We start from the raw sequence: 18,722 nt of genomic DNA on the forward strand, positions 1-18,722 counted from the left end.
TTCCCCATTTTATAGTCTGACATATTTCCCTCTCTGAATTAACTCTTTGACTTGCTCTCTTTCTCTCTTTCTTTTTTATAATCTTTTTCATCCTTCTTTTCGTGATTGGTTTGTGAAAGAATCTGTCTTCGGAGGAGAACTGTCTGAGCAGCCAATCAGATAGCCAATATGGTTCGCCCCCTAGAGGCTGGTCTGAGGAAATGGATGAGCATGGACACACACTGTATGTGTCTGACAATACTAATGAGAAGGTACAAACACAGGCAGACACAAACTTTGTGTGACTATACTAATGAGCTGGTATCTCTTTAAAATCTCTGTGTTAATCTACTAATGACAAGATATGCTTCACTAACTTTTTGTTAACAAATTGAGATAAACAAGCTTGTTTATTGCGTTGAAAATAAACATATGTTTTATGTGGGCATGCTTGGTTTGCCTCCTTTATTTGAAGTTTAACTTACTGTGGCCCAAAAAAGTATTTGGACACATATGCCAAACTTACTTCTTGCACCCACTAAACTTGACCTTTGGAATTGGTTAAAATTGACATTTAACAAGAATTAGATGAGAAAAGCATTTAGCATCATATGTTTGCAGATGGGGCTGGGTAAAAATATCGATTTTCCAATGCTTTGCAATTTTCGTATGAACAATCTTGATATCGGTTCTTAAATTCCAAGATCGATCTTTCACTGGCAACCCTCTTTAATGCAAGTAAATCAATTGCATGTGGAACCAAATCTCAAGCCATGCAACTAAGAATGTCTGTGATTAACCACTGGCTAATAAATGTTCAGATTTTACTCACCAGTGATTAAGTATTATAGTGATGAAGAAGTTATTAACACAGAGGTCCTTTCACTACGTGTTGAGAGAATAAGTTTGGTTTAAGTCGTTCTGTGTCCAAAGACGAGATCCACGGATCCATATGTCATTGAATAATGTCTCTTTTAATATAAAAAAAATAAAAATAATTCAACATTTAATTCTAATCTCACATGGTTCCCCAACGAAATTACGCACATCTCTCTTTATACGCGCTTACTGGCTGATGACGCTAGTCTTAAAGAGACAGTACCAGTTAAGCACGTGTTCTACATATCAATTTAAATACTTCTAAATAGTACAAATTATGCTAGTAAACAATAAAACATGTAACATATTATGTTGCATATATATTTGTATGCGATTTGAAGACATTAATTGATGGAATAGAATGAATTAGAACATTTTTCAAAAGCTCATTATGATAAAAGTAATGATAAAATGTAATTTGTACAATTTATATTTTCGAATTGTACCTTGAAGGTTTGCCTTCAAGAAGGTTGTCAAGAAGGTTCCCTTATAGTAGTGAGTGAATTTCTTTAATATGTCAGCAAAATGGACATTGTTACAGAAATGTACCCCTATGAATTGATATAGAATTGAATCGGAATCGAATCAAGAGCTTGTAAATGGGATTGAATCAGGAAATCTGTATCAATACCCAGCCTTATTTGTAGATGCCATTTGGTTTGATATTTTATATATAATACTATTAAATTCATTTATTTTAAGTGTGCCCAATATGTTTGGGCCACTGTATGCCTTGTTCTAAGCATTTGTGTGTTTTTTAATTATATTTAGTGGCTTAGACACACAGATGAGCGAGGCCGACTGTATTACTACAGTGCAGATGGCTCTAGATCTGAATGGGAGCTTCCTAAAATTGGTCTAAAATCACAGGTGAGGCTAACAAATGACTCTGCTGCTTATCAGCATTTAAAAGACATCCTGTCAGTTTTAGATCAGTAAGTCCCAGAAATTCTATAAATCCCTTTCTGTTATTAAAACAGACTAATCTTGGTTGCAGTGCACGTTTTGGTACTTCAAAGTGTGTGTATGAATAGCTTTTGTGTGATTGAATTTGTAAGTTCATAACTTTCAGTTATGAGTGTATTTCAATGTGTGTTATACATGATTACCTGTTCTAATGATGGTGCCTCTTTTACCTTTTGTCCCACTCATTTTAGTCTAACCTATCCCCTCTGCTGCCAGGAGGTGGGGACTCACACAAAACTCGCAGTCTTGACCGGAGACTGCCAAATCCCATTCCAATCAGCAGAACAAGACACAGCACATATTCACCGGAGTCCAATGATAAGGTAGACACACAGGAATATACATATATACTAAAAGATTCACTAATAAAATAATGGCATCACACAACTATACGGGAGACAACACAAATGCATGAATACTAACATATAACAAATGACCAAATACGTTGTTTTAAGATAATTTTTTCTTCAGTTTGTAGATAACCTCTTATTTTATAGTTTTGAAGAATGTATGGTGTTCCCATCATAATAAAACTGGTTTTATTTATTCAAGCTGACCAAATGTACACACATACTGAAATCAGTACTCAAACACAAGCACTGTTATGAATTTATTGGGTACTGTGTGCTTTAACTGACTCCCACCCTGAGTTTGGTGATAATGTTCACAAGTTTATATGTGCTTTATGTCTGACTGAAGATTAAAAAGATGTCCACCAAGGACCGGCGAATCTTTCCACCGCGGCGCACAGGCACTGCCCGCTCTCACCCCTATAAGCCACAAGTCAGTGCTGCCCCACCCTTATGTCCCAGCAATCAATCACATCAAATGAGATTCTGCATGCACACTTCCACCGATTGCCGATTGCAACTAATTTCAGTGAACATATTCTGTACAATGTGTATGTCCACCGGCCATTTTGCATGAAAAATTATTCTCACATTTACGGTTGAAGTTTACATACACTTACGTTGAAGTCATTAAAAATAATTTTTTAACCACTCCATAGATTTAATATTTGAATGAATGTAACATTTATATAGTGCTTTTCTGACACTACACTCAAAGCGCTTTACACAGTGAACAGGGGACTCTCCTCAACCACCACCAGTGTGCAGCATCCACCTGGATGATGCGACGTCAGCCATAGTGCGCCAGTACGCTCACCACACACCAGCTATTGGTGGAGAGAAGAGAGTGGAGTGATAGAGCCAATTAATAGATGGCGATTATTTGGAAGCCATGACTTATAAGGGCCAATGGGGGGAATTTGGCCGGAACACCAGGGTAATATTAGCAAACTATAGTTTTGGCAAGTCGTTTAAGACATCTACTTTGTGCATGACATGAGTAATTTTTCCAACAATTGTTTACAGACAGATTGTTTCACTTTTAATTGCCTATATCACAATTCGAGTGGGTCAGAAGTTTACATACACTAAGCTAACTGTGCCTTTAAGCAGCTTGGAAAATTCCAGAACATTATGTCAAACCTTTAGACAATTAGCCAATTAGCTTCTGATAGGAGGTGTACTGAATTGTACCTGTGTACCTGTGGATGTATTTTAAGACCTACCTTCAAACTCAGTCCCTCTTTGCTTGACATCATGGGAAAATCAAAAGAAATCAGCCAAGACCGCAGAAAATAAATTGTGGACCTCCACAAGTCTGGTTCATCCTTGGGACCAATTTCCAAACGCCTGAAGGTAACACGTTCATCTGTACAAACAATGGTATGCATGTATAAATGCCATGGGACCACGCAGCCATCATACCGTTCAGGATGGAGACGCATTCTGTCTCCTAGAGATGAACGTAGTTTGGTGCAAAATGTGCAAATCAATACCGGAACAACAGCAAAGGAACTTGTGAAGATGCTGGAGGAAACAGGTAGACAAGTATCTATATCCACAGTAAAATATGTCCTATATCGAAAGGCTGCTCCGCAAGGAAGAAGCCAATGATCCAAAACCGGACTACAATTTGCAAGTGCACATGGGGACAAAGATCTTACTTTTTGGAGAAATTTTCTCTGGTCTGATGAAACCTACCCAAGGCTACCAAAAACGTTTGACTCAAGTTAAACAATTTAAAGGCAATGCTACCAAATACTAACAAAGTGTATGTAAACTTCTGACCCACTGGGAATGTGATGAAAGAAATAAAAACTGAAATAAATCATTCTCTCTACTATTATTCTGACATTTCACATTCTTAAAATAAAGTAGTGATCCTAGCTGACCTGACAGGTAATATTTTCTATGATTAAATGTCAGGAGTTTAAATGTATTTGGCCAAGGTGTATGTAAACTTCTGACTTCAACTGTATCATCCTGCTTAATGGTTTAAGAAATGCTTATACACCGGTGTAATCAATCACATGTATAAATACTGTATGTCTCCGTTATTGTTTGTGATGTGATGTTGATTAACATATTGGCCGGCATTGATCTAGATGTACTGTATAAGCACTGTGATTTATGACTGTATTGACTTTTGATAACTTTTTATTGATCCGTGTTTGTTGGCTCATTACAGTGTTTAATAATTCTAATAAGTTTGAATGTAATTTGTTGTTCTCTTGTTTAGGACTCCACTAAAGCAGGCTCACCCGACTCTGACTCTTCCTGTCCTTCCTCTCCCAACCCACCCCACTCTGTTAGTATCAGTATAATCCTTCTTCCGTCACATTTTTCTCTTCCTGTCCCTCCTATTAGAAACACTTGTATATCTTTTTCCTGTCCTGAATTCTCCTCTAACTTTATTCTGAGTGTTGACTGTGCTTAATGCTTGTAGTGTGTTTGTATAAAACCCTCTTAACCATGGTAAAATCACTGTAACACACATGCTTGAGTAGCTTTTTATGGCAATATAAAGCACTATTCGGAAGTGGTTATTTTAATGTGGGGACATGGGGTAATGTTACATGAGCTTCTCAGTAATTACAATCCAGTGCGAATCAGTCATGACAGTGATTTTTTACAGACTGCGTGTTCCCGCACCGGTAAATAAAGTGCAGGTTTTTAACTACTACAAAACACCCATGTAACATTAACCCCTGTTAATGTAAATCCTGTGAAAATTGACATGTTAACAAGCCCTTAAATCTGCACTTTCCAGCCCTGAGCCCTTTAAATGTTGCTGTTTCTTAAGTGCTCCAAAATGCTATCAAAATACACATAATTTGGTACACATAATGATTAATGTGAAAATTAAAGGGAAATAACCATTTTTAAAACTTTTTTACATATTCTTCATTTGCGGGTCAATTTTGATCCATGCATCTATTGTGGCTTTACACATGATTCTATGTAGATTATTTTCTTATAAACACTTCACTTACATTAAGCCTCTTTCCCATACACATTTATTTTTTGTCTCTCACTGGGACTGCATCTTGGGTCTGCTATAATTGTTACTTTACAGACATGTCAGGAAATCAAATCCTGTCCAAATAGGGCTTAAGACACCAGTGTGACATTATTTTATTTATTATGAATAATAATATTATTTATAATAATAGCAATAAATATTTCGGCCCGTAATGTAGTTTATTAGCCTTACTGCTTGCTGTTTATGGTTCACAATCAATGTAGCAATGAAAGAAAGAACAACTTGGTGCATCAATACAAAATTATTTTGATGGGTGTTCACAGATGTTTCTTTGCTAAATTTGCAACAGCTTCAAATACGGCGCATCCAATACAATTTTAGAGGCGAAATTATCTGTTTGCTGTTTGTGTCTTATGTACTGCTTCTCTCTGTATGCTTATAAATATCAAAACACTCAGTGTGCTTGTAATTTTCCTTTTGTATTTGATCAGTCTCTTCCATCACTGGACAAAATCAAGCTGTTTATTTGGTCTATTGCTGTTACCACTTACTGTTCATCGCTATCACTGCAGTCTGTATTTGTTTAGTTTGTTCTCTTTTTGTTTACTCACATCAGTTTCTCTCTTCTACCTTTCAGCCGTCAGAGAAATGTGGCACTTTAAACATGACAAAAATCACAGAACATGGAAAGAAGGTCAGGTAAGGAAGAGAGACAGGTGGAAATGCTCACATTGAGATGACAGAGTGAATAAATGGCCATACTGTACTGACTGTTTTTAGTGCTCTGATTCGTTTCTTTGCTGTATGTGATGCCCACAGGAAGAACTGGACCTCATATTGGACAATTTTGCAGGGTTCTTCACTACTATTCAATAAGAGCCAGGGAAGTGGGACTGGTTGGGTGAGTAACTACTCAGGCTTTTGGGTTAATAGTAGCCCATGTCTTGCACGCCATGTGTTATGTATTTTAACAGTGCTGATTACTTGAGAATTGTAATCAAGTACTGATTACAAATTACATGACAAATAAATGCAGTCAGTAATGTATTCTCATAGATTACATTTTTGGGGTAATCTAATCAGATTACTTTTAGGTTTCTTTTGGATTAGTTTCAATCTAATTGTGTTTTATTTTATGTCACATGCCTTTGATTAGGATAATAATGTTTAACATAAAAGTACAAAAAGGAAAACAATTTATTCCATTCTTTATTCTAACAAAAAGAGCTGCTTATGAGATTTTAAAAACTGCATTAACATTACATGAATTAAATAAATATTACATTTAACAGCAATAATATCAAGTTAATTTTAAATGCATAAAACAATAGCAGTATTATAACCATAAAAATTATCATAAATGAATGAAAATGAATGAACATGAAATCAGCAGGAGCAATGTTACTTGGGTCAAAGCTTTTATCTAAAAACACTGACACACTTTTAACCCTTACTGCTTACTGATAGTCCATCAGCTATTCCAAAACTGAGGTGCAACATTTTATCTTTTGAACAGCAAGAATATTCTAAAAGAGCAGAATACTTTAAAACAGCAAAGTTTCACTGAGTCCCACCAGGAACAATTGTATCAAGTTTTATGTCATGTTTCATGCGGTGGACTCCACTGCATCAGCAGCAACAGTAGAGTGATGGGCTTTGTTCCATATTGCTGCACATTTTGCAGTTTAATTATTGTGTTCCCTGCGGGCAAGACCCTTAGAGATGGCATCTACTAGATCCTTTGAAGCAAATAAGTTCAGTGTGTGAGCACATCGTTGGTAAGGTAGTAAGAAATAATATATATTATATTTTTTAAAACATTTCTAGTTCGATGAACCTCAAATCAACAGAAATTACAGTGCTAGGTCAAAGCTAACAGCACAAAACTCTGACACACATACTTTTAAACCTTACTACTTAGTAGTAGTCGATAACCTATTCTTTAGCTGAGGTGCATATCTTACTGTTGTAACGTAAAAGGAGCACATGCTCAAAATGTTCATCTGTGCACTTCAGGGTAAAAATATGATGAAATTGAAAATGATCAATTAATTATTAACAATTTACTGCGTTGCTTTGTTAATATGTAATCATGTCATTTATAAAAAGTTAATGTAGTACGATTATGAATTTTTCAAAATGTAACTTAATCTGATTACTTAATACAGATTATGTGTATGAATGTATTTTATGCTTGTCTTTCTCACCAGTTTGGAAGAGAACAAAAGCTGGAGTTCAGTGTGGATTTGAAAGGAGGGTCAGTGGATTGGGCAACTAAAGACAAATCTAGCAAGAAACATGTTCTTGAGGTAAACACACAGATGGAGCTTATGTGAGATCTCACTGTTCCTGTAAAGTGATTAGCAATTACGGAGTTGTTTGAATGTTGTTGTGTCTGTGCTGGCCCAACACTATGTAATATCCAGGCATGATGCGAGAAGTTTCCAACTTCAAGCATGTATAAATGACATGGGACCACTCATGAAACTTTGTGTACTCACTGAAAGCTAAACTTTACTGCGTGAAGTGACAAATTCAAAACCAATCAGAATATCTGTGGTTGAAAGAAATCTAAATGTCATGTTGGACTGTTGGTTTTGTCATTCCGTTAATTTACCTGTGTTCTTGTGGTGTGTGACAAATATCGTTTGATTTTATATGTTGGTGTAGCTGAAGACCCGGCAGGGGATGGAGCTCCTCTTGCAGTCAGATAATGATGGCGTCATCAATGATTGGCAAAAAGCCCTGAATGAAGCCATAAACACCCATGTAAGTACACTAACTTATAAGATTACTTTTCAACATGCCCACACAGTTACAGACATTTACAGATTTAGTGTCACAGACTCTCGACCATTCTTACATGTTACAGGCGTGGGAGTCTGATGAAGCCATTGAAGAGGACATGCCAGAATCTCCTGACACTGAGAAACATGACAAAGAAAAAGAGCACAGAGACTCCAAGAAAGGCAGAGGTTTGTGTGTGTTACCCATCAACACTGAGCATTAGTTCTTTTGCCATTCTTTAAATATACTTCAAATTCCATAATGCTCTAGCTATGAAGAACTCATTCAGCATGGACAATTCAGACCAGAAGAAGACCAAGACCAAACTGAAGAAGTTCCTCACACGCAGACCAACTTTACAGTCTGTGAAGGAGAAGGGGTACATTAAAGGTACCACACACTCAAACTCACTGTTATATCCAAATCGGTTGGTCACAGGGATATCAGTAAAATTCAAACGTCATAATTACAAAGGTTAATCATTTTATCTTTTTAATTTTTCTCTCTCTCTCACTCTCTGTGTAGATGTCGTGTTTGGCTCCAGTTTGAGCAGTCTTTGTCAGAGAGAGAATTCTTCTGTTCCTCTTTTTGTCTGGATGTGCATCGAACAAGTGGAAAAAAATGGTATATTTCTGATCCACCTCGAACTTTAACAACCTAGTCCTGACCATAATGGCGGTTTCACACTGCACGCGTTAGCAGCGCGTATTTTTTTCGCCGCCCATGTTAACAGATTAGAGCATTCACATCGCACGCAGAGGCGGCGCGGCAGCGCGTAGCAGGAGCAGAGCAGGAGCAGCAGTGCCGCGATCGTTTCGGTGTCCTGTCTATTTCTGCCACGCGGCTTACGCTGAATTAGAGTGACAATGCATTGATCATGGCAAAAATACACAGCAGTTACCAAAAGCGCATTGATGATATCTATTATGTTGTAAACAGTCAATCAAATGACCTTCATCAATTTAAAAAGAAAACAAATGTCCAAAAACAAACTTGTTGCCCAAACTACAAAAACAAGTTTAAATAATTTATACTGCCAGTTTAGTTTAAGTTAGATTAATTTAATGTATAAATGTATATACACATAACTAATATATATATATATTGTCATAAGGATGCCATGCTGATATCATGCTGACAATCATAAACAAAAGCACGTGGTGTCACAGCCGGCATGGTCGAGTCGGAGTTCGGCGACAAGATGGTAATATGCACCATATTCTCTCCTTCGTCGGTTCATGGAGTGAACCCAAAGTCTGCGTCTTTTCCGTAGTTTTCGTAATAGCAAATACAGCGCAATGGCCTTCCTTCTATCAACAACTCGCACTACACGGTCAACAAAAACAAAGATGAACCAAAAGTTATATAATATTATATTAATATTATTATAATAATATAATATAAATGTATTTGAAAACGAAATAAAGCAATGCCAACTTACCCATAGCCTACTTTGTCTGTAAACATGCCGCGCGTGTCAAACACTGCCAGTATGAAAGCAAAACGCGCGTGTCCTGCTTCCGCTCACCGTACGCACTGCTCCTGCGCTGCTTACACGCTGCTAATGCGTGCAGTGTGAAACCAGCGTAAGAAAGACAATATCCCATGTGAGGTTGAATGTTGACCCTCTAATTCCTAAAATTATCCTCCTCTCTAAACCGTTCAGAATCCTTGCACCCTTTTACAAATATAAATAGTGAGGCTCAAAAAAGAGTCTACATTGAAAATCTGGGATTCAAAATTACAACTTGGTAATAAATCTTATTTATGCAACATTTAAAACATTATGAAATAAATGAAGAAGAAATATTAAAGATTCTGCACTACTTCTAGGTCACTAATGAAATAAGCAGATTTGTGACATTGACCGTGACAACTCCTTTGTAAAGGTCTGGGCCCAGTTGCAAGAAACCCCTTAATTTAAGAAAACCCTTGGTTATAAATGTGTGTGTATCACTATGGGTTTCTTAATTTAAGGGGTTGTTTGCAACTTGCTGCAGATTTTCTTGCTTCCATTAAGGCACATAAGATGCTCTTTGGAGCATTCCCAAATCATGCTGGTATAACATGGATCATTAGGTTCAGTACAAACTCATGCTTCAGTGCATGCTGTCAAGAAAGCAAAAGGGGGAAATACACATTTTTCAATTAAAATTTTTACTCCAATTGTTATGCTGCTAATATAATATGAAATTAAGAAAAAGTGTGTAATGTACATGCATTCTGATGTGTTGTGCTGCTTCTTTCTGCAGGGTTGGAAGTGGACGGTTTGTATAGAGTCAGTGGAAATTTGGCCATTATACAAAAACTGAGATTTGCTGTCAATCATGGTAAGTCTCACCTTCTTTCACACCTTCTATAAAATAAGAGTTCTTTTGGATTTTGTGTAACTGTGATTCTAACAAATACAGATGAACTAGTAGACCTGGAGGACAGCAAATGGGAGGACATTCACGTGACCACAGGAGCGCTGAAGATGTTTTTACGCGAGTTACCTGAACCTCTGTTTACCTATGCTTTCTTCAACAATTTCATCAGTGCTATAAGTAAGTGGAGACAATTTAAATGTGTATTTGCCTGTCTGTTTGAGACAGAAATGTAATGCAAATGTAATGCATTTTTGTGTGTTTGTGTGTAGAAATGTCAGATTATAAGCAGAAAGTTCAAGCTGTTAAGGATATAATAAAGCAGCTGCCAACGCCCAACCATGACACCATACAGGTACTCTTCAAACACCTGAAGAAGTGAGTAGACACCAAGGACTTGGAGCAACTTGAAAATAAGTGTTTTGCTCAATTTGAGCTGAAGAAGCGAAAGGGAAGCGGAGGGTTGAATCATTATGATCCGGTCCCGCCCTGCCACAATATGGAATATACAATCACTGAGCACTTTATTAGGAACACTATGGTGGTGCTGAGCATTCTGTGATGCTATTCTGCTTACTACAGTTGTACAGATTGATTATCTGAGTTACAAAAGCCTTTCTGTCCACCTGAACCAGTCTGGTCATTCTCCGTTGACCTCTCATCAACAAGCCGTTTCTGTCTGCAAAACTGCTTCTTACTGGATGTTTTTTATTTTTGCTCTGACTAAACTCTATAGCAGAGGTGCCCAAACTAGGGCCTGCGGGCTAAAGTTGGCCTGTGATACCTTTGATTTGGCCCACCTTGCCATAGATGAAAAAATAAATAATAATAATACAATATATATATATATATGGCATTGATGCAGTTCTTCATTTTTAAATAATCTTTTTGTTTAAAAATGTTTTTGTTATATTTGTTTATCTTTGTCACAAAACAAAACAATATTACTTGATAGAATTACGTCATGCCATTGTATCGTCATCTCTGCAAAACTGAACAGAACTACCGTGTGTTCAATGTGAGGTGATGCGCTGTGCTTAAAGAGACGGTCACCATGTTTTGAGAGACACTTCCATTTAGTCGTTTAGCAGACATTTGAATCAAAGTGACTCACAAATGAGAAAGAGACTCAACATACAAAAATTATAATGAAATAATTTATGTGTAGTGTGCAAGTAGAGGACACTTGATGATTTTAATTTTAGAGTTCTGTGTGTTTTGCAGTATTAATATTTAATTGTAAAATAGTACAGTTTGATATATGTAACGTTTACTTTTGACCCACTGCCCTCGATCATGTTTGAATTTTGGCCCTTTAAAGGAAACATTTTGACACCTCTGGCACCAACAATCATGCCACAGTCAATCACTTAGATCAAATTCTTTCCGCATTCTGATAAATTAATAAGTAGTTGTATGGGTGTTCCGAATAAAGTGCTCAGTGTGTGTAGTTGTCACACTTCAGTACAATGCTGTGATATGTCAACTGCCCTTGTGTGTTCATGAAGTGCTTTGTTGTATGTTAATTGACTTTCTAAATAACAAAATGCTTCTAAAAAGAAAAGAAAGAATGGTCACATATTGACACTCCTTCTTGTCTCTCTCTCTGTAGCGTGATACAGCACGTAGACAAGAACAGGATGACTACTCAGAGTGTGGCAATCGTGTTCGGCCCAACACTCCTGCGCCCAGAGACAGAGACAGCGAATATGGCAGTGCATATGATTTACCAGAACCAGATTGTTGAGCTCATTCTTATGGAATATGAGACCATATTTGGAAGGTAGGTCACACCCACAGCAGCAACCCTTTGACCAAACTCAATGGGCCATGTACTGCTGAAGACCAGCCTGTTCTGGAGAAGCCAAGCTAACTGCACATTGACTGGCAGTCTGAACACTGGACATGTTTTGGTACGTTTACATGAGAGGACCGCCCATATTAGAAAAAACTCCACCCTACCCGGCTTCAACATTGAAATAAAAGAAAAACACCTTTTCCAGTATCTTTATTGGACTAAATTGTGCAGTTAAGCATAATTTCTCAACTGCTTTCTGCTTCCTTGACTGGATTAAATACACGTATATAAACATTTGCCACCCATTGGACTACATCATTTTTGGACAATTTTGTGGACAAATCATACTCCAAATTGGACCAACGAGAGTTTAAAATGTGAAAACAGCATTGCTTCGGGGGAGAAATTTTAATTTCATTCTAGGTTTCCGTTCACTTCTAGTACTACAATTTACATTAGATCCGATTTGGAACAAGATTTCATGGATATGACTACCATGATGGATATGGAATTTATTCTAGACTGAAAACTCAAAAATCTCTGTGGCAGTGGATTGCATTCTGTTCTAGAATTCTGGTACTGACTACAGAGATGGTCCCTGCTGGGAAACACACTGGAGTTACTACGTTTGACTGTCTAGAACACAAATACACGATCACATACACTCCAGGTTTTTTGTCTAATTTTTTGGGTCTCAGTCTTGAATTCCTGTTGATAGTAAAATATCAAAGTGAGTTTCTGGATGTACAGCTGACAACTCATTCAGTAAGTGTATGTAAGTTAAATTTCAGTCTGTGTGAGTTTCCCCTCCGTGGTTCCGTAGAGACACATCAGAATGAATGTGTGCAGGACACATTTAACCCTGTGAGGACATTAGACTTGCTACTGTTCCACACCAGACCCAACAGTCACGCATTGAAAACTGTCAGACTACTGATTATTTGGATATACCTTGATCAGGGTACTCGCCGTATTTACTTTTTTGTGATTTGAAATCAAGGCTCTGTGGGACACCCCATCTGTTCAATGGGTTGAACTGTTATAGTCCTTGGTCTTGATTGTTCAGCTGACAAATTAATGTTTCATAGATTGTCAAAATATGTTAAGACAAAAAAAAATTTTTTACAAAACATTCGGGAAAATATGGGTTTTGATAATTAGACGTGACTTGTGACATTTAATCGTTCAATCCAATGAACAGACTGTATATCTAACCTTCACAGCCTCGTTTTCAAACACAAAAGCTAATATGTGGCTTTCACCATCACTAGGGTTTATATACAGTGTGCTGTATAGAAAATATCGTAAATATATTGGTTTGTATTCCAGTATTCAAGTTTGTACTTGAATACTGGACTGCTCTTTGTAAAGATGAGAGTTTGATGATACTGCGTGTATGTGTATGTGGTAAGTGAAAAGAGGTAAAATTGGCACAATTGTATTATAGACATATAGTTTATTAAAAATTTTTTAATAAGTATTCTTATATAACCCAGGCATTGTTAGTTGGTAAAAGCCATTGAATGTAATTCTTTCAACATTCTGCTGTATGTTGCAGAGCTTTGTCTTGATCAGAATAAAGTTAACAAGGCAAACTTGTCACCATTTGGGTGTGAGTTTCTACACCAGAGGGCAGCAAATAACAGGTAATCACACCACTGTGGTTTTGATGATAACATATACAAGTTCCGACTTCAAATTCTGATTGAATGGGCTGATTTGAAAGCTGTTATTAAATGCCTGTAAACCCACACCTGTGATCACACATTCTATATTAAATGCACAAAGTTGCTATTTTGCTTGGCAACAGTAAACCCTTATAGTAAGGATATTGAACTATATTACTTTCCGGAAGAATTGTTTATTCAGATTATTATTCATGGTAAATGTAACTGTAAAGAGTAAATATACTATATCACTGGTAAATTAATTGTAACTCAGGCCTTCTCGTTGCTTATTGTTTTAATATTTAAACCTACCATTGCGTCTTTTACCTGACAATTAATTTTATCACAACACATTGTAGGGCAGCTGTTTAGTTAATGTTCTGGTTCAGACTTTTGTTGTGTGTTAATGTAAACATGATTTTTGTTTGTTTTTATGAACTGATGAAAGTCAAAATTATTAATCGATTGTAATTGAAAACATTGCACAGATCAATGTAGAGCAATTGTGTTTAATGTGAAGAATTAAAAATAACATTAAAAACGAAATATTGATCATCAGTATTCATCAAACCTGTTAAAGAATGAATAAGTAATTTGAGAAACAAGCTGGTGCTTAACTTCCTTTAATTTTATGGGGAAATCATAAAAAGAAACAAAGGATGAAAAATCCTACAAAATATGGACTTATCATAACCTTGTGGAAAATTTGACATTTATACACACAATGCAAAGTTGGCACAAATTAAAACAAACGTAGATAAAATGGGTTGACTAATTTTGGTTTCTGAATGGCAATTTCAACAACAGTACAACAACATAAATTCATGCTCTTTATCACAGGTTTAGGGGTCAGTTAATTACTGTGAAGCTGTTTAAAAAGTTCTACATTTAACTAAACTCGCAATGGTTTAAAATAATTGCATGATGGCCTTCTGACTCGTTCTGTGGTAGTATAAAATAATGTGAAATTATAAAACTAATACTGTCAAGTTCAGCTTTACATACTGTATATCAAGGTTTAAACTCCTTCGTGGCACTGAGATTAATTCTAAAATATAGAATTGTTGAATACAGTATTGTGTATTACACATGAAATAAATAAAGCAATACAAAAATAAGACATATAAAAGGTTCTAAAAATGAAACACATTTGTCACTGATAATAATAATACTGATGGTAAAATCAGACACAATATACACATGCATAAACAAAAAGAATAACCAATTAGAAATACATTGAAATGAATAATACTGTTGACATAATCAACCATTTTCTTTTTTATTCTATACGCCTCGACCAAGTGCTGCTTTCATCGTGGCCTCCTCTAACCAACAAAATAGAGATATTTGCTTTCCTATACTCACTAGTGTATCTTTCCTTTGCAATCATTTCACATGCTGTCTATATTTGCCTGCTGTAAAAGTGTAAATGATTTTAGTAATATTGGGTGACTTTAGGATGCAAGAATTTATTGTATTTATGCACCTTCATAAATGAGTGAAAACATTATCTAAATGAATAAAAAGGGTTGGAGGTCTTCAGCTGTACACTCACTTTATTTATTCAATCCTATACCCCAATTGTAGCTTGGTGAAATCATTTTTAGCTTACTAGTTGTTTGTAATTCATTACTTAGGTCAGCTATTCGTTTTATCAAATGGTTTCAAAAACGAGGATAATAAAAAATGGTCTAAAGCAGAAAATGTTTGGAATTCTGAATAAAGATGTCTTGACAATTCTTGGCTTGACTTCATAAAATTGATTTCAGAGTGTGAACAGCAAGTACTCCTCACTTCACAAACCATTAACACTTCTTAACACTGAAAATCTGTATGAGCGCCATGTAAAGCCACTCCCACCATTTAATGGTGTGCCATTTTTATTATTACAGGTAGCATCTTTTGACATCTTTGCATCTAAAATTATGTTGTTGGGTTCTTGACCAGTGTTTACATTTTATCTTATTTAAGTTAATGGTCAGTTAACAAAGTCTAAATTGTCCAGTCTGACTTTGGAGCAGCTAACTATGTTAAAATCGGTGAATGGCACTTACAGCTGGGCGGTCTTGCTTAAGGCTGTGGGTGTGCAGTTCCTTAAGAGCATCTTCTATGAACACCAACACACAGACTGACACATTACAACACAGCCACATAAAGGTAAATGAAATGACATACATAAAACTGGCTTAGAGGTTGAGACAACAAACACTTTTCCCTGACTGATCTTTTTGTTTTTTGATTTATCTTACAATGTCATGATTATGAAAAGTCTCATAATAATTTAAAGAAACAGTCTATAAAGATCCATTCTTTTTCTTTTTCTAAACCGTAACTGGCAAATATTGTGGAGTGCTTGTTACAAACAAAATTATTAAAATGAGTAGCTTGTTACAAATGATAGTTTAAATGCCAATTAATATATTGATACATGGCAAAAAGCATTCCTATGAAGATCTCGGTGAGTAATGATTCATTTGATTTGTTTCTCAACTATTTCTTAATCTTTATAGATGAGCTCTAAATAGTGAAGTGCAATCTAATTTCATTCATAAGGCAGACAAACCGTCAGATGGCAAAACAAGAGGCAATACTAACAAGAACCTGCCTGATTAACAAAATAATAATACTGAATGGTATCTTAAACTTGAGGCATTAAGTATCCAAGGGTGAATCTCATGAAGAAATGTCTGGGTCATATTGCACCCCAATTAAGAGAAAAAATATAAGTTATATTTTGTATAAAGATAATAAAGCTTATTTTTTAGGATATTTGTGACATTTTCTTGACAGTTAAGAACATTCCCCTCCCAAATTGTCATTACTCCAATGTAGGAAAATAAATAAAATTCTCATACCCAATTAGGGATGTGCAAGAGTAATCGACTAATCGAGTACTTGTTCTGCACCTTGTCGACAAGTAAAAAAAAAATACTTGAACACCACAAATTGATTTTCCTTTGCGCATTTGCCTGCTGTAGGCAACACTAAATTATACCTAAATGAATAATTGTATACTGCACTTTTCTTCTAAATCTTTCACCAAATCTCTGAAAATTGCATTTAAGTATTGAGATTTGTATTTTTTTTACAGTTGGGAGGGAGACAGGAGTGTGTTTAATTGTAATGCCACGTTGCAAAACATTTTTTAAATGATATTTTTTTGAAAGATTCACCGCTTTAAGTAAACCAGTTATACCTGCAGTGCAGAATTCAGTTTTGTTTCTCAAAACTTTAAAATACTGTTTTCGTAAACTTCATTGGCAATATAAAGATATAGAAATCTGACTGTACATACAGTGAAACGAGAGAGCAACAATAAAAGACGTGAACACTGATAAACTGACATACCAAGGGCGGTTCAGTAACAAATCAAAGCAAAAACAATTTCGAGTCCTAAGAAGTCTTAGTCATGTTGTGTGTGTTTTTTTTTCTTCTTCTGTTTTTCCTTGTTATAGTTGAATACTTTTTTTTTTAAACAAGGAAAATATTGTTTGTAAATCAGGCACACCTGGGTTTTATACACAGTAAAGATCAACCGACAGTTGTAAGTTTATGATGAAGAGGTCTTTCTCTCTTTCCTTAGTCCCACATCAATGAAAGATCTCCTTCAGACATGTTGTTGCTTCTCTGTTGTCATCTCTGTGTTCTCTTCATTATTAGAGAAATTTCTGTCCTCTTCTGCATTGCCTGACACCTCCCTTGATTCCTCGGTTTCCATGACCACCTCCATTTCCACGGTTTCCCGCACTTTCTCCTGTAAAGTGTCAATATCTCCAGGCTCCACCTCCACCACCATTTCTCCTTCCTCAGTCTCGTGTTCCTCATGTCTGCATTCCTGGTCTTCCTCTCCTGCAATCTCATCCTCGTATTCCTCTCCTACTCGAACAACCCGTATATCACTCATGTCCAGACCAGAGAAATCCACCTCTTCCTCCTCCTCTCCATCACTCTCTCTCTCATCAGAGTCAAGCTGAGAGGGAGGTGTGGAGGTGCTGTTCTGTTCTGGTGGCTCATAGGTGTCTCTCTTGCAGTAGGAGTATCTGTGGTTCATGTGCTGAGAATAAGATCCGGAGTGCGAGAAGCGTTTCCCACACTTATCACATTGGTAGGGCTTCTCTCCGGAGTGCAGTCGTGAATGCTCGATCAGGTGATGCTTGTGTTTAAAGGCCTTTTTACAGATGACACACGCATGAGGTCGCTTACCTGAGAATGGTGATAAGCAATCATTGGTAAGCAATAACAGCAAGATTTCCCCCCAAAAAAGTGTACATTATAAGTGTAATTACAATGGTCCTGAGAAGTATTTTGTGGACTTTGAAAATGTATCATGTCATTGAATTAGACAGGGATGCAAACTCATGAGAGGCAAAAAGGTGAGAAAGTCATAACAGATGTTCCAGATGTATCTTTTCAGTTTATTTCTTTGTTGTATTTAAAAAAGCAATTCAAGTGTTCAAGTTTAAAGTAACCCTTTTAAGTTATTTTAATAAGTAAAATGTAGAAAATCATACCTAACAATTTGGGCAAATTAGCTTCAGAAAAGATGACTAATTGAAAGGTGAGTAGTTTGCATCCCTGATTAAATAACAAAACATCAAACCTAGTGGCATCTGCAAAGAAATGTTGCTAGACTTTTTCTGGAACAAGAACTAACTTTACTTTTAGACGGTTTTTTAGTTACTTGTAGACAACTCGTCTCAAGGTCATTTTTAGAGGATGCATGAAGTAGTAGAGTAAATGATGACCAAAAAATTTATATATATTTTTTATTTTCATTTTGATGATCTCTTTAACGACATGCTCCTCTGAGTTTTACAATCAGTGTCCAAATACTTAATTTTAAACCGTTTATCTATTGTTTCATCATTTAAAAGCTAATGAGCTGCTTTTTTGCATCAAAAGTTTGCTTGAGAAATCTATCTTCAAAATAATCCACAATTGTTTTAA

General features: G+C 36.1%; 2 protein-coding genes across 12 annotated transcripts in view; one reads left to right on the plus strand and one right to left on the minus strand.

Moving 5' to 3' along the window:
* LOC127648861 (rho GTPase-activating protein 12-like) overlaps positions 1–17,357 on the plus strand; it is a 54,098-nt gene extending 36,741 nt beyond the window's left edge. For 3 of the 7 annotated variants that reach the window (XM_052133659.1, XM_052133662.1, XM_052133664.1), the window contains 15 exons: positions 120–251; positions 1,630–1,728; positions 2,016–2,147; positions 4,414–4,482; positions 5,795–5,856; positions 5,977–6,058; positions 7,368–7,466; positions 7,828–7,926; positions 8,030–8,132; positions 8,215–8,334; positions 8,470–8,568; positions 10,197–10,274; positions 10,356–10,490; positions 10,583–10,688; positions 11,923–17,357. In XM_052133659.1, the coding sequence (XP_051989619.1) occupies positions 120–251; positions 1,630–1,728; positions 2,016–2,147; positions 4,414–4,482; positions 5,795–5,856; positions 5,977–6,058; positions 7,368–7,466; positions 7,828–7,926; positions 8,030–8,132; positions 8,215–8,334; positions 8,470–8,568; positions 10,197–10,274; positions 10,356–10,490; positions 10,583–10,688; positions 11,923–12,097 (1,590 nt within the window). In that variant the 3' untranslated portion in view covers positions 12,098–17,357. The remainder of the gene's footprint in view (positions 1–119; positions 252–1,629; positions 1,729–2,015; positions 2,148–4,413; positions 4,483–5,794; positions 5,857–5,976; positions 6,059–7,367; positions 7,467–7,827; positions 7,927–8,029; positions 8,133–8,214; positions 8,335–8,469; positions 8,569–10,196; positions 10,275–10,355; positions 10,491–10,582; positions 10,689–11,922) is intronic. The other 4 variants (XM_052133665.1, XM_052133663.1, XM_052133660.1 and 1 more) reach the window with 3 other exon arrangements.
* Positions 17,358–17,381: 24 nt separating this feature from the next.
* zeb1a (zinc finger E-box binding homeobox 1a) overlaps positions 17,382–18,722 on the minus strand; it is a 37,143-nt gene continuing 35,802 nt past the window's right edge. For all 5 annotated transcript variants that reach the window (XM_052133655.1, XM_052133657.1, XM_052133658.1 and 2 more), the window contains one exon: positions 17,382–17,978. In XM_052133655.1, the coding sequence (XP_051989615.1) occupies positions 17,383–17,978 (596 nt within the window). In that variant the 3' untranslated portion in view covers position 17,382. The remainder of the gene's footprint in view (positions 17,979–18,722) is intronic.

Source organism: Xyrauchen texanus, chromosome 9 (genome assembly GCF_025860055.1).
Source record: "Xyrauchen texanus isolate HMW12.3.18 chromosome 9, RBS_HiC_50CHRs, whole genome shotgun sequence".
NCBI lineage: Eukaryota > Metazoa > Chordata > Actinopteri > Cypriniformes > Catostomidae > Xyrauchen > Xyrauchen texanus.